Source organism: Mustelus asterias, chromosome 31, assembly GCF_964213995.1.
Source record: "Mustelus asterias chromosome 31, sMusAst1.hap1.1, whole genome shotgun sequence".
NCBI classification, from domain to species: domain Eukaryota; kingdom Metazoa; phylum Chordata; class Chondrichthyes; order Carcharhiniformes; family Triakidae; genus Mustelus; species Mustelus asterias.
In genome coordinates, this window is record NC_135831.1 from 854,763 (window position 1) to 871,181 (window position 16,419).

Consider the following 16,419-nt stretch of genomic DNA (forward strand, 5'->3'; position numbering starts at 1 on the left):
CTTTCAGGAATTATCTTCTCTAAGCAGATCGATGTGATCAGAACTGAACAAATCAGAATTGAGGAGTTTCTGTCCACACGGACAGTCACCCGAGGCTGGAATACGGTAGCACAGTGGATAGCACAGCTGCCTCACAGCGCCAGGGACCCGGGTTCAATTTCAGACTTGGGTCACTGTGTGGAGTTTGCATGTTCTCTCCTTGTCTGCATGGGTTTTCTCCGGGTGCTCCGGTTTCCTTCCACACTCCACAGATGTGTAGGTTAGGTGGATTGGCCATGCTAAATTGCCCCTTAGTGTCCAACAATGTGTAGGTTAGGTGGATTGGCCATGCTAAATTGCCCCTTAGTGTCCAAAGATGTGTAGGTTAGGTGGATTGGCCATGCTAAATTGCCCCTTAGTGTCCAAAGATGTGCAGGTTAGGGGGATTAGTGGGGTAAATACTTGGGGTTACGGGGATCGGACCTGGGTAAGATACTCTGTCGGGAGTCGGTGTAGACTCGATGGGCCGAATGGGATTCTATGACCATCTAAAACACAGATCTCTGGTCCTGTGGGGCAGCAGTGCTAACCACTGTGTCATCGTGCTGCTCCTTTAGGGGATGGAAGACATTTTACAAGTACCTGCCAATCTACAGAAATTTCCCTCTGGAATTATAGCGAATGAAATGTGGAATGTGCTGATTTATAGATCACATCCTGGGGAAGAGCAGCTGCTTTATAGGAACAGACTGTACTAAAACACAGCCTGTACCTCAGTCCACTCAGAACAATGCTGCCCAACGACCTGCTGACTAGATAAGGACTGTCACTGCGAAGCTATCAGAGTCTTCCCAATAACGGTACCTGTACTAAAATCACACTCTGAAAGCTCAGGGTTGAGTAGAAAATTGATTTCCAGATTAATGATGAAAGCCCAAGTGACCTAACACAGGCGCTGACCCTTCTAAGAGGTGGCATTGTGACTGAGAGAGAAGCCTTTCCTTCAGCCCTCACATCAGTGCACAGAGTTTAACATCTGCCCCACACTCGTTATCTGTGGTCACCTCCACTGGGACGCCAGTCGCCAATTTGAGTCTTTTTTCTGCACTCGCAGACGAGAAGCCAGATGAGAAGTGGATCCTGTTTGACGGGCCTGTGGACACACTCTGGATTGAGAGCATGAACTCGGTCATGGATGACAATAAGGTGCTGACGCTGATTAACGGGGAGCGGATATCCATGCCCGACCAGGTAAGGCAGCCCCTGATATCCTGCAGCCGGACACCAGCACACAACGCCAAGGTTTAGAGTTTAATTTCATCCCTTCCCTCCCCACTTCCCATCTGCCCAGCAAATGCGGCACAGCTCGGGATGTTGTTTCCTCCGGCTCGGAGGGAAGGGGATTGTCTGGAACAAGGGGTCACAGTCTCAGGATTCAGGGTCCACCATATAGCACTGAGGTGAGGAGAATTCTCTTCACTCAGAGGGTGCTTAACCCGTGGAATTCTCCACCTCAGAAGGCAGCGAGGCCAAATCACTCAGTGTATTGAAGATGGAAATGGATGGATTTCTGGACTCTAAAGGTGTCAGGGGGTATGGAGAGAGTGGGAGTATGACATTGAGACAGAGGATCAGCCATAAGAACATAAGAAATAGGAGCAGGAGTAGGCCATCTAGCCCCTCGAGCCTGCCCCGCCATTCAATAAGATCATGGCTGATCTGATAGTGGTTTAGTTCCACTTACCCGCCCGCTCCCCATAACCCTTAATTCCCTTATTGATCAGAAACCTATCTACCTGTGACTTAAACATATTTAACGAGGTAGCCTCCACTGCTTCAATGGGCAGAGAATTCCAGAGATTCACTACCTTCTGAGAGAAGAAGTTCCTCCTCAACTCTGTTCTAAACTGACTCCCCCTTATTTTGAGGCTGTGCCCTCTAGTTCTTGTTTCCTTTCTAAGTGGAAAGAATCTCTCTGCCTCTACCCTATCCAGCCCCTTCATTATCTTATATGTCTCTATAAGATCCCCCCTCAGCCTTCTAAACTCCAACGAGTACAGACCCAATCTACTCAATCTCTCCTCATAAGCCACACCCCTCATCTCCGGAATCAACCTGGTGAACCTTCTCTGTACTCCCTCCAAGGCCAATATATCCTTCCGCAAATAAGGGGACCAAAATTGTACACAGTATTCTAGCTGCGGCCTCACCAGTACCCTGTACAGTTGCAGCAAGACCTCCCTGCTTTTCTACTCCATCCCCTTCGCGATAAAGGCCAACATTCCATTTGCCTTCTTGATCACCTGCTGCACCTGCAAACTGAGTTTTTGCGATTCATGCACAAGGACCCCCAGGTCCCTCTGCACAGCAGCATGTTGTAATTTTTCTCCATTTAAATAAGAGTCCATTTTACTATTATTCCTTCCAAAGTGGATAACCTCACACTTGTCAACGTTATACTCCATCTGCCAGATCCTCGCCCACTCACTCAGCCTATCCAAATCTCTCTGCAGACTTTCCACGTCCTCCACGCAATTCGCTTTCCCACTCATCTTTGTGTCATCCGCAAACTTTGTTACCCTACACTCGGTCCCCTCCTCCAGATCGTCTATGTATATGGTAAACAGTTGAGGCCCCAGCACCGATCCCTGCGGCACGCCACTAGTCACCAACTGCCAACCAGAAAAGCACCCATTTATTCCAACTCTCTGCTTCCTGTTGGATAGCCAATCCTCAATCCACGCTAACACCCTACCCCCAACTCTGTGCACCTTAATCTTCTGCAGCAACCTTTTGTGAGCCATGATCAGATTGAATGGGAGAGCAGGCTCGAAGGGCCGAATGGCCCACTGCTGCTCCTATTTTCTCAGTAACCTGTCTTCACTCTTCACTGATGCTGAGAAACTGCATCAATTGTTTTTATTCCAGGGCGTCAGTCCTTGAAATGTGTGATTTCACAAAGGAATTGGATATACTCTGGGAGCTAAAGGGATCGAGGGATATGGGAGGGAAGGGCGATCAGGATATTGAATTCGATGATCAGCCATGATCAAAATGAATGGTGGAGCAGGCTGGAAGGGCCGAATGGCCTCCTCCTGCTTCTTGTTTCTATGTCAAGCACCATCCTGTCAAATCCAGCGATGGGATTCCCAGTGCTGCTTAAGTCTAAGTCAGGAAACAGGAACTGGGCTCTCTGGATGGCTCAATGTCCTGACAGTGAGCAGAGCAGGATCTCTGGAGCGCAAAGGTCAGCCTCATCCTGATCACCATCCATCGATTCGTGTCAGAGAGGGTGGAGGGAGCATTGGCCCTGACTCTGATCAGGTCCAACTCTGCCCCCGTGTTAGAGAGAGTGAAGGGGACATTGGCCCTGACTCTGATCAAGTCCAGCTCTGTCCCCGTGTTAGAGAGAGTGAAGGGGACATTGGCCCTGACTCTGATCAAGTCCAGCTCTGTCCCCGTGTTAGAGAGGGTGGAGGGAGCATTGGCCCTGGCTCTGATCAAGTCCAGCTCTGTCCCCGTGTTAGAGAGGGTGGAGGGAACAATGGCCCCGGCTCTGATCAAGTCCAGCTCTGTCCCCGTGTTAGAGAGGGTGGAGGGAGCATTGGCCCTGACTCTGATCAAGTCCAGCTCTGTCCCCGTGTTAGAGAGGGTGGAGGGAGCATTGGCCCTGGCTCTGATCAAGTCCAGCTCTGTCCCCGTGTTAGAGAGGGTGGAGGGAACAATGGCCCCGGCTCTGATCAAGTCCAGCTCTGTCCCCGTGTTAGAGAGGGTGGAGGGAGCATTGGCCCTGGCTCTGATCAAGTCCAGCTCTGTCCCCGTGTTAGAGAGGGTGGAGGGAGCATTGGCCCTGACTCTGATCAAGTCCAGCTCTGTCCCCTGCCCAACTCACCATGTCCGTTCCTCCACCACGCTCGCTCATGCACAATGTCCAGGTGGAATAAGGCACGGGATGTCCAAACCAGGTCCCACTGAAGCCCGTGTGACAGGCAGAGGAGGCTAGAGCAGGTATTTCAGCGCGCACCAGCCTGGGAACGGCTGAGCTGGGAGCTCCTTGGAAGGGCATGCTTTTGCCCACTAGCCCACCACGAATGATTCTCGATGAGCCGGTTTAGTTTCTGACAGTGTGTTTTGTTCTTCCTCCCCAGGTTTCACTGCTCTTTGAGGTGGAGAACCTGGCAGTAGCATCCCCTGCCACCGTCTCTCGCTGCGGAATGGTTTACAATGACTATGCAGACCTGGGCTGGAAGCCTTACGTTGAGTCCTGGCTGAACAAGCGAACCAAGGTACATTTCAGATACACTTTGAGGGGGTGCCAGACCTCCTCGTACTCCCTTCACAAACACACAGAAACTTGTCAGTCTTACTTCAGAAAGCTTGTTCATTCTGACCGTCCTGCTGTAAATTCCAGAACTTACCCGAGCCCTTCTATCTTAACTGATTTTCAACCCCCTCACCCAGGGCAGCTTGGGTGAGGCAGTAAATGCCAACCTCACCAGCGAGGCTCATGGAGAATGACCATAAAATCCCTACAGTGCAGAGAGAGGCCATTCGGCCCATCAAGACTGCACCAACTCTCTGAAAGCACAATCCCACCCAGGCCCTCCCCTCCGCCCTATCCCTCTAACTCCGTGCATTTATCATGGCCAATCCCCCTAACCTGCACATCTTTGGACACTAAGGGACAATTTAGCACGGCCAATCCACCTAACCTGCACATATTTAGAGTGTGGGAGGAAACCCATGCAGACACGGGGAGAACATGCAGACTCCAGACAGACAGTAACCCAAGGCTGGAATTGGACCCAGGTCCCTGGCGCTGACAGGCAGCAGTGCCAACCACAGTGCCCACCGTGCAGCTGGAGGACGAAGATGTAAGAGTCACTGCTGGCAATTAGTGGTGGATGAACAGGCCACGGAAGGCTCATGGTGGAAGGTTTCCCCGTACCCCGTGTACGCGGCGAGTGTTGAAGCAGAAAATCTTCCCTCTTGTGGTGTGGAGCAACGTTCAAGAAAGGAATGCAGGAAACGGGGACCATTCAGCCCCTCAAGATTGTTCTGCTATTCACCGAGATGGTAGCCCTGCACTCCTGTTCCATTCACCCGCCTTTGTTTCCCATCCCTGAAATCTTTACCCACCGCTAACCTGCTCACCAAGATATTACTGAGCAGAGGAGCAAATAATAGTACGGCAACGGTTAAATATGAATATCAGTGATATGATTGCAACAACACTCAAACACTCCCGTCAAACTTCCCTTTGCTGCTTAAAATAACTGGGCTAATGCTTCCATGAAGGAAGTGCTGGGAGTAATTTAGACCCTGCACATCACTGAGATTTCTGTCCTGTGGCAAATATGTTGAGAGAAAGCATTAGAGGGTATATGTTCCGCTTGGGGAGATTCACATGCAGACTCTTAGCCTATTCAGAAGTTAAACCGCAGCTTACAGTCAGAGCCACTTACCTTTCTAAAGTGCCTGGATGAACATAGATGTATCACAGCCTGGTGTGGCTCCTGCTCCGACCAAGACCGCAAGAAGCCCAATCCATCATGCAAACCAGCCTCCCATCCATTGACTCTGTCTACACTTCCCGCTGCCTCGGGAAAAGCAGCCAGCATAATTAAGGACCCCACGCACCCCGGACATTCTCTCTTCCGCCTTCTTCCGTTGGGAAAAAGATACAAAAGTCTGAGGTCACGTACCAACCGACTCAAGAACAGCTTCTTCCCTGCTGCTGTCAGACTTTTGAATGGACCTACCTCGCATTAAGCTGATCTTTCTCTACACCCTAGCTATGACTGTAACACTACATTCTGCACTCCCTCCTTTCCTTCTCTATGAACGGTATGCTTTGTCTGTATAGCGCACAAGACACAATACTTTTCACTGTATCCCAGTACATGTGACAATAATAAATCAAATCTATGTATTCTATGAACGGTATGCTCTGTCTGTATAGCGCGCAAGAAACAATACTTTTCACTGTGTCCCTGTACATGTGACAATAATAAATCAAATCAAAAATAGAATTGGAGCAGCTGAAGGAGGTACTGGGGGCGCGGTTGGAAAATCTCATCAAATCCAAACAGAAACCTTGAGAAATGGAGAGAAGAGAGGGGGGACGTGGGTTGAGGTGTATAAGATTCTGAGGGATAGGGACAGGGTGAGTAGGAGCTGCTGTTCCCCTTGGTTGAGGGGTCAGTCACGAGGGGGCAGAGTTTTAGGGTGCGGGGCACGAGATTCAGAGGGGATTTGAGAAAAGCTCTTTCACCCAGAGGGTGGTGGGAATCTGGAATGCGCTGCCTGGGAAGGTCGTGGAGGCCGGAAGCCTTACAACCCTTAAAAAAATATTAAACAGCACTTGAAATATCATAAAATTCAGGGGATATGGGGCAAGTGCGGAAGATGGGATTAGTGCGACTTTAGTGGTGGTGTTGATTCGATGGGCCGAAGGGCCTTTTCTGCGCTGTATGGTTCTATGACCATCTTGCTGATTCTTTCAGCAAAAGCCCAGTTTATGAGTTTGGTGTGCACAACAGACTGGCAACACCCCCCGCCCCACCCACTGTCCATTCATTAAGTTTCTGACACTCTTGTCCGTTGTTACTCGATGCGATGCTCTCTCTATACTTGCCGCAGTTTGACCCAGGTCCCTGCTTTACAGGAGGAACAAGAGCATCTTCAGGAAATGTTCCAGAAGAGTGTGGAGAAGACGCTGCAGTACAAGAAACACAACTGTAAAGAGCTGATCCCCACTGCTGAGCACTGCGGCGTGGTCTCTCTCTGCAACCTGTACCAGACCTTGGCAACAGTGGAGAATGGGGTAATTCAATAACTGGCTCCAACCGAGGGCAACAATTGTGCCAGGGCGTTGAATCAGATACACGGGGAGTGAGTTACAGGCGGCAATCTAATCGACACAATGCAGTGTGTTTGTATGAATTTAAACTCCGGTCTGATACCTAACCTGATAGCAGTGGATATCAGGAATTCCAGCACTCACTCCTCAATGTTTGGTATCAATTAACATTAACGCACAGACAGAAGTGGGAGGTGAGTTAGTCCCACTTATCTTTATAAAACACCGGGATGAAATAGTATGAGCAGAATTGGAAAATCCACACATTCCCTGCTTTATGAATCCCACAACCACTGCATGAAATTGTCACCTGTAACAGCGTTACAGTCTGGAGTCTAATCGAGGGGTTCGGGGGTGACTTATATATAGAATAACAGATACCCGGGAGTGAGTTACAGACTGGAATCTAATCGAGGGGTTCGGGGTGGTTTATATATAGAATAACAGATACCCGGGAGTGAGTTACAGACTGGAATCTAATCGAGGGGTTCAGGGTGGTTTATATATAGAATAACAGATACCCGGGAGTGAGTTACAGACTGGAATCTAATCGAGGGGTTCGGGGTGGTTTATATATAGAATAACAGATACCCGGGTGTGAGTTACAGACTGGAATCTAATCGAGGGGTTCAGGGTGGTTTATATATAGAATAACAGATACCCGGGAGTGAGTTACAGACTGGAATCTAATCGAGGGGTTCGGGGGTGGCTTATATATAGAATAACAGATACCCGGCAGTGAGTTACAGACTGGAATTTAATCGAGGGGTTCGGGGTGGTTTATATATAGAATAACAGATCCCCAGGAGTGAGTTACAGACTGGAATCTAATCGAGGGGTTCGGGGTGGTTTATATATAGAATAACAGATACCCGGGAGTGAGTTACAGACTGGAATCTAATCGAGGGGTTCGGGATGGCTTTTATATATAGAATAACAGATACCCGGGAGTGAGTTACAGACTGGAAACTAATCGAGGGGTTCGGGGTGGTTTATATATAGAATGACAGACACCCGGGAGTGAGTTACAGACTGGAATCTAATCGAGGGGTTCGGGGGGGTTTGTATATAGAATAACAGATACCCGGGAGTGAGTTACAGACTGGAATCTAATCGAGGGGTTCAGGGTGGTTTATATATTGAATAACAGATACCCGGGAGTGAGTTACAGACTGGAATCTAATCGAAGGGTTCGGGGTGGTTTATATATAGAATAACAGATACCCGGGAGTGAGTTACAGACTGGAATCTAATCGAGGGGTTCAGGGTGGTTTATATATAGAATAACAGATACCCGGGAGTGAGTTACAGACTGGAATCTAATCGAGTGGTTCGGTGTGGTTTATATACAGAATAACAGATCCCCGGGTGTGAGTTACAGACTGGAATCTAATCGAGAGGTTCAGGGTGGTTTATATATAGAATAACAGATACCCGGGAGTGAGGTACAGACTGGAATCTAATCGAGGGGTTTGGGTGGTTTATATATAGAATAACAGATATCCAGGAGGTAGTTACAGACTGGAATCTAATGGAGGGGTTCGGGGTTGTTTTACATGTAGAATAACAGATACCCGGGAGTGAGTTACAGACTGGAATCTAATCGAGGGGTTCGGGGTGGTTTATATATAGATTAACAGATACCCAGGAATGAGTTACAGACTGGAATCTAATCGAGGGGTTCGGGGTGGTTTATATATAGAATAACAGATACCCAGGAATGAGTTACAGACTGGAATCTAATCGAGAGGTTCGGGCTGGTTTATATATAGAATAACAGATACCCGGGAGTGAGTTACAGACTGGAATCTAATCGAGGGGTTCGGGGTGGTTTATATATAGAATAACAGATACCCAGGAATGAGTTACAGACTGGAATCTAATCGAGGGGTTTGGGGTGGTTTATATATAGAATAACAGATACCCAGGAATGAGTTACAGACTGGAATCTAATCGAGGGGTTTGGGGTGGTTTATATATAGAATAACAGATACCCAGGAATGAGTTACAGACTGGAATCTAATCGAGGGGTTCGGGCTGGTTTATATATAGAATAACAGATACCCGGGAGTGAGTTACAGACTGGAATCTAATCGAGGGGTTCGCGGTGGTTTATATGTAGAATAACAGATACCCGGGGGTGAGTTACAGACTGGAATCTAATCGAGGGGTTCAGTGTGGTTTAGATATAGAATAACAGACACCCGGGAGTGAGTTACAGACTGGAATCTAATCGAGGGGTTCGGGGGTGGTTTATATATAGAATAACAGATACCCGGGAGTGAGTTACAGACTGGAATCTAATCGAGGGGTTCAGGGGTGGTTTATATATAGAATAACAGATACCCAGGAGTGAGTTACAGACTGGAATCTAATCGAAGAGTTTGGTGTTTATATATAGAATAACAGATACAGTGACTGCACTGTTAAAAATGTATCTCACTTGCTGTGAATTGCCATGATGTGGAGATGCCGGCATTGGACTGGGGTGGGCACAGTAAAAAGCCTCACAACAGCAGGTTAAAGTCCAACAGGTTTATTTGGTATTGTGAGCTTTCGCAGCGCTGCTCCTTCATCAGGTGTGTGACGCAGCGCTCTGAATGCTCATGATACCAAGTAAACCTGTTGGACTTTAACCTGGTGTGTTGTGAGACTTCTTGCTGGCTGTGAAGTGTTCTGGGACATCCCGGGGTCATGCGAGACACTATGGAAATGCGAGGTGCCTTGTTTTCCAGACAGTGTGTGTCAGTGGCGACCCGCTCTCAGTTGAAGTGCCGTTTCTTTCAGGTGAACCCGGCTGACCCTGACAACTACATGCACATGATTGGGATGGTCTTCACATTCAGCCTGATCTGGTCCGTTTGCGCAGCCGTGGATGAGGACGGACGGAAGAAGATGGACAACTTCCTGCGGGAGATGGATGGCAGCTTCCCGAGCAAGGTGGGGCTACTCCTGAGGCACGGCACGCTCAGGGACAAACATTCAAAATGTCTCCTTCACACTGCAGTTGGGCAGAGGGTGGAAGGTGGGATGCTCGAGTCCAGTGCAAACAGTCAGAGCAAAAAGGAAATTGGATGTATCTGTGTGGAAAAGGAGAAATTTGCAGGGCTGTGGGGGAGCAGCAGGGGAGTAGGAATAATTGGATAGCCCGGTGGATGTTTCAGTGAGCAGGAGGGGGGAGGTTTGCGTCGGTGCTGTTTATAAACTGGAAAATGCTGGATGGGACGGGCACAAACTTAACTTTCTACATGTGGAACACTGGGCGGCACGGTGGCACAGTGAGTTAGCGCTGCTGCCTCACAGCGCCAGGGACCCGGGTTCAATTCCCGCTTGGGTCACTGTCTGTGTGGAGTCTGCACGTTCTCCCCGTGTCTGTGTGGGTTTCCTCCGGGTGCTCCGGTTTCCTTCCACAGTCCGAAAGATATCCAGGTTAGGTGGATTGGCCATGCTAAATTGCCCCTTAGTGTCCAAAGATGTGTAGGTTAGGTGGATTGGCCATACTAAATTGCCCCTTAGTGTCCGAAGATGTGCAGGTTAGGTGGATTGGCCGTGCTAAATTGTCCCTTAGTGTCCAAAGATGTGCAGGTTAGGGGGATTGGCCATGCTAAATTGCCCCTTAGTGTCCAAAGATGTGCAGGTTAAGGGGATTGGCCATGCTAAATTGCCCCTTAGTGTCCAAAGATGTGCAGGTTAGGGGGATTGGCCATGCTAAATTGCCCCTTTGTGTCCAAAGATGTGCAGGTTAGGGGGATTTATGGGGTCAATATGTGTGGTTAGGGAGATAGGTTGGAGAGGGATATTCTGTCAGAGAGTCAGTGCAGACTCGATGGGCCGAATGGCCTCTCTCTGCACTGTGGGGATTCTGTGGCATGGGTTAAACAGTTCAGGTGGCACTCCCTCCAGCCTGGGTGAATGAGTGGGACAGGTCGCTCCGAAAGTGACAGTGGCCAATGCCTGGCAATGAAACTGAGGTGTGTGGGAGATGCTGGTGATGGGACGGTGCGAGTGAGTTCAAACTGTGAGCTCCACTGCGGGTCAGCACTGCTGGGTCCTCCGGTCTCCCTGTCGCTCAGACAAGCTGCTGTGCGCTGAATCTTCCCACTAATGGCTCTGCTGTTTTTGCACAGGAAACTGTCTATGAGTATTACGTAGACCCAAAGACCAAGGTCTGGACCTCCTTTGAGGAAAAGCTGACAAAGTCATGGCGATATCCCAGCAAGTAAGGCAACTCTTTCAGCCTGTTTAATGATAACTTTATCGACTTTCCAGTGAACAGCCCGGAGATCCAGGAGGCACGTTTATATGTTACCACATCTCTAAACACTTCGCACCCAGCGAGTTACTGGGAAGCACAACCAACATTGTCTCTGTCTAGCACACAGCAAGAAACATCGAAAATAGGAGCAGGAGGAGGCCATTCGGCCCTTCGAGCCTGCACCATCGTTCATTACGATCATTACCGATTATCCAACTCAGTAGCCTTATCCCGCCTTCCCTCCCCCCATCTCCTTTGATCATCTTTCCCCCCAAGAGCTGCATCTAATTGTTTCTTGAAAACATTCAGTTTAAAGTTTATTTATCAGTGTCACAAAAGGCTTACATTATCACTGCAATGAAGTTACTGTGAAAATCCCCTAGTCGCCACACTCTGGCACCTGTTCGGGTACACTGAGGGAGAATTTAGCACGGCCAATCCACCCTAACCAACGCGTCTTTTGGACTGTGGGAGGAAACCGGAGCACCCGGAGGAAACCCATGCAGACATGGGGAGAACATGCAGACTCCACACAGACAGTGACCCAAGCTGGGAATCGAACCCGGGTCCCTGGAGCTGTGAAGCAACAGTGCTAACCACTGTGCTACCGTGCCGCCCCATGGGGTGGCACAGTGGGTTAGCACTGCTGCCTCACAGTGCCAGGGACCCGGGTTCGATTCCCGGCTCGGGTCACTGTCTATGTGGAGTCTGCATGTTCTCCCCATGTCTGCATGGGTTTCCTCCGGGTGCTCCGGTTTCCTCCCACAGTCCAAAGATGTGCGGGTTAGGTTGATTGGCCAGGTTAAAAATTGCCCCTTAGAGTCCTGAGATGCGTAGGTTAGAGGGATTAGCGGGTAAAATATGTGGGGGGAGGGCCTGGGTGGGATTGTGGTCGGTGCAGACTCGATGGGCCGAATGGCCTCCTTCTGCACTGTGGGGTTTCTATGATTTCTATCTATTCAATGTTTTGGCATCAACTACTTCCTGTGGTGATGAATTCCACAGGCTCACCACTCTCTGGGTGAAGAAATGTCTCCTCACCTCCGTCCCAAATAGTCTATCGTGAATCCTCAGACTGTGACCCCTGGTTCTGGACTCCCCCACAATCGGGAACATGCTCCCTGCATCTATCCTGTCTAGTCCATCCCACAAACAGCAGCGAGGTAGCTTGTGTTTGGCCAGACTGATAGACACACGCTGTAAGATCCCACAGCAGCAATGAGCTGATCATTCACTCCGGTGCTGTGGGTTTGTGGGATGAATACTGGCCCCGGTCACTCCTGTTTGTCTCTGGAATAGTGTCCACAGGATCAGTTATATCCACCTGAGGCTGCTTTGTTTAACAGGTGATTCAGAAGACAGCACCTCACTACAGTCCTGCACTCCCTCAGCACTGGGGATGTCAGCCTGGAATGGAAGTCTCCAGAGTGGGGCTGTCCCTGCTTGTATTGTGGTTAGCGCCCCCATAAATTGGAATGCAAAGTGCTGCCTGGCGATGTGATTGTGTGCTACAGCGACACCTTCTCTCTCTGTTGCAGCATGCCGTTTTACAAAATCATCGTGCCCACGGTGGATACGGTGCGGTACAACTTTCTGGTGAGCAGCTTAGTGGCCAATCAGTGCCCCGTGCTGCTGGTGGGGCCGGTCGGGACCGGGAAGACTTCCGTCGGTCAGAATGCCCTCCAGACCCTTGACCCTGTCAAGTGGTCAGTACTGACGGTCAACATGTCGGCCCAGGTAGGAAAGCCTGATTGCTAATGGTTAACAAGCTTGCTTCAGAAGCAGACGGAGACTGTGGATGCTCTGACCAGCGCACACTTGTTCAGTCAGTCCGAACCTGTCCGTAGAGGATGGATCAGCAAATAGATAGGAACATAGAAACTAGAAGCAGGAGGAGGCCATTCTGCCCTTCCAGCCTGCTCCACCAATCACTCTGATCCTGGCTGGTCATTAAATTCAATATCCTGAACCCCCTTCCCCCCCCGCTCCACATCCCTTGATCCCTTAGAGCTACCTCTAATTTCCTCTTGAAATCTCACAACATTTTGGCCTCCAAAGCTTTCTGTGGGAGTGAATTCCTCAGATCCCCCAGTCTCTGGGTGAAGAGATTTCCCCTCATTGCGCATCGTGTTGGTATGGGACATCACACTGATCACAGCTCGATCCCAAACTGGCCAGCTCCTGAGGCAGCGGGACTAATTCCATTGGTCTTCAAAAGAGTCAACTCAAGCTCAGTGGGCTGAATGGCCTCCCTCTGTACTGTACTGTTCTATGATTGATGTGGAGATGCTGGCGTTGGACTGGGCACAGTAAGAAGCCAGGAGGTGAGTTACTCTTCACAAAGTATCCAGTCTCTGACCTGCGAAGTGACAGAGTTACTAGACTTGTACAATCATAGTCAGTAAGAAGCCTCACAACACCAGGTTAAAGTCCAACAGGTTTATTCGGAATCACGAGCTTTCAGAGCTCTGCTCCTTCATCAGGTGAGTGGGGCAGCTCGTGATTCCGAATAAACCTGTTGGACTTTAACCTGGTGTTGTGAGGCTTCCTACTGACTATGATTGTACAATTCTAGTAACTCTGTCACTTAGCAGGTCAGAGACTGGGTACTTTGTGAAGAGTGACTCACCTCCTGGCTCCCTAAAGCTTGTCTACAAGATGCACTGCAGCAACTCACCATGGTTCCTTATGCAGCACCTTCCAAACTCATGACCTCTCCCATCGAGAAGGCCAAGGGCGGCAGATACCTGGGAACGCCACCACCTGGAGGTTCCCCTCCGAGTCACTCACCATCCTGACTGGGAAATATATCGGCCGTTCCCTCACTGTCGCTGGGGTCAAAATCCTGGAACACCCTCTCTAACAGCACTGTTGGTGTACCTACACCACACGGGACTGCAGCGGGTTCAAGCAGTGTTGTGTATGTGCATATGCATGCGTGAGTGTGTGTGTGTGTGTGTGTGTGCGCGTATGCGTGTGTGTGTATATATGCATGCGTGTGTGTGTGCACGTATGCGTGTGTGCGTATATATGCATGTGTGTGTGTGCACGTATGCATGTGTGCGTATATATGCATGCGTGTGTGTGTGCGTATATATGCATGTGTGTGCGTGTGAATGTGTGTGTGTGCGTATATATGCATGTGTGTGCGCGTGTGTGTATATGCGTGTGTGTGTGTGTGTGTGCGCGTGTGTGTGTGCGCGTGTGAGTGTGCATATATGTGCGTGTGTGTGTATGTGCCGGGTGTGTGCGTGTGTATGTATGTGTGTGTCTGTGTGTGTGTGTATGTGCCAGGTGTGTGTATGTGTGTGTGTCTGTGTGTGTGCGTGTGTGTGTGTCTATGTGCCAGGTGTGTGTCTGTGTCTGTGTGTGTATGTGCCGGGTGTGTGTCTGTGTCTGTGTGTGTGTGTGAGTGTGGTGCGTGTGTGTGTGTCTATGTGCCGGGTGTGTGTGTGTGTGTGCCGGGTGTGTGTGTGTGTGTATGCCGGGTGAGTGTGTGCCGGGTGTGTGTGTGTGTGTGTGTGTGTGTGCCGGGTGTGTGTGTGTCTATGTGCCGGGTGTGTGTGTGTGTGTGCGTGTGTGTGTGCCGGGTGTGTGTGTGTATGTGCCGGGTGTGTGTGTCTATGTGCCGGGTGTGTGCATGTGTGTATGCCGGGTGTGTGTGTGTGTGTGCCGGGTGTGTGTGTGTATGTGTGTGTGTGCGTGCGTGTGTGCCGGGTGTGTGTGTGTGTGTGTGTGTATGCTGTGTGTGTGTGTGTGTGTGTGTGTGCCGGGTGTGTGTGTGTCTATGTGCCGGGTGTGTGTGTGTCTATGTGCCGGGTGTGTGTGTGTCTATGTGCCGGGTGTGTGTGTGTCTATGTGCCGGGTGTGTGTGTGTCTATGTGCCGGGTGTGTGTGTGTATGTGCCGGGTGTGTGTGTCTATGTGCCGGGTGTGTGTGTGTATGTGCCGGGTGTGTGTGTCTATGTGCCGGGTGTGTGCATGTGTGTATGCTGGGTGTGTGTGTGTGTGTGCCGGGTGTGTGTGTGTATGTGTGTGTGTGCGTGCGTGTGTGCCGGGTGTGTGTGTGTATGTGTGTGTGTGCGTGCGTGTGTGCCGGGTGTGTGTGTGTGTGCCGGGTGTGTATGTGTGTGCCGGGTGTGTGTGTATATGCCGGGTGTGTGTGTATATGCCGGGTGTGTGTGTATATGCCGGGTGTGTGTGTATATGCCGGGTGTGTGTGTGTGTGTGCCGGGTGTGTGTGTATATGCCGGGTGTGTGTGTGTGTGTGTGCCGGGTGTGTGTGTGTGTGTGTGCCGGGTGTGTGTGTGTGTGTGCCGGGTGTGTGTGTATATGCCGGGTGTGTGTGTATATGCCGGGTGTGTGTGTATATGCCGGGTGTGTGTGTATATGCCGGGTGTGTGTGTGCCGGGTGTGTGTGTGTGTGTGTGTGTATATGCCGGGTGTGTGTGTATATGCCGGGTGTGTGTGTATATGCCGGGTGTGTGTGTATATGCCGGGTGTGTGTGTATATGCCGGGTGTGTGTGTATGCTGGGTGTGTGTGTGCCGGGTGTGTGTGTATGCTGGGTGTGTGTGTGCCGGGTGTGTGTGTATATGCCGGGTGTGTGTGTATATGCCGGGTGTGTGTGTATATGCCGGGTGTGTGTGTGCCGGGTGTGTGTGTGTGTGTATATGCCGGGTGTGTGTGTATATGCCGGGTGTGTGTGTATATGCCGGGTGTGTGTATATGCCGGGTGTGTGTATATGCCGGGTGTGTGTATATGCCGGGTGTGTGTATATGCCGGGTGTGTGTGTGTGCCGGGTGTGTGTGTGCCGGGTGTGTGTGTGCCGGGTGTGTGTGTATATGCCGGGTGTGTGTGTGTGCCGGGTGTGTGTGTATATGCCGGGTGTGTGTGTGTGCCGGGTGTGTGTGTGCCGGGTGTGTGTGTGCCGGGTGTGTGTGTGCCGGGTGTGTGTGTGCCGGGTGTGTGTGTGCCGGGTGTGTGTGTGCCGGGTGTGTGTGTGCCGGGTGTGTGTGTGCCGGGTGTGTGTGTATATGCCGGGTGTGTGTGTATATGCCGGGTGTGTGTGTATATGCCGGGTGTGTGTGTGTGCCGGGTGTGTGTGTATATGCCAGGTGTGTGTGTGCCGGGTGTGTGTGTGCCGGGTGTGTGTGTGCCGGGTGTGTGTGTGCCGGGTGTGTGTGTGCCGGGTGTGTGTGTGCCGGGTGTGTGTGTGCCGGGTGTGTGTGTGCCGGGTGTGTGTGTGCCGGGTGTGTGTGTGCCGGGTGTGTGTGTGCCGGGTGTGTGTGTATATGCCGGGTGTGTGTGTATATGCCGGGTGT

General features: G+C 50.6%; 1 protein-coding gene across 1 annotated transcript in view; it reads left to right on the forward strand.

The window, feature by feature from the left end:
- dnah2 (dynein, axonemal, heavy chain 2) overlaps nucleotides 1–16,419 on the forward strand; it is a 232,295-nt gene that overhangs the window by 121,143 nt on the left and 94,733 nt on the right. Inside the window, exons 43-48 of the mRNA XM_078200892.1 lie at nucleotides 1,094–1,230; nucleotides 4,128–4,265; nucleotides 6,647–6,805; nucleotides 9,629–9,781; nucleotides 10,969–11,060; nucleotides 12,635–12,833. Of these exons, the coding sequence (XP_078057018.1) occupies nucleotides 1,094–1,230; nucleotides 4,128–4,265; nucleotides 6,647–6,805; nucleotides 9,629–9,781; nucleotides 10,969–11,060; nucleotides 12,635–12,833 (878 nt within the window). The remainder of the gene's footprint in view (nucleotides 1–1,093; nucleotides 1,231–4,127; nucleotides 4,266–6,646; nucleotides 6,806–9,628; nucleotides 9,782–10,968; nucleotides 11,061–12,634; nucleotides 12,834–16,419) is intronic.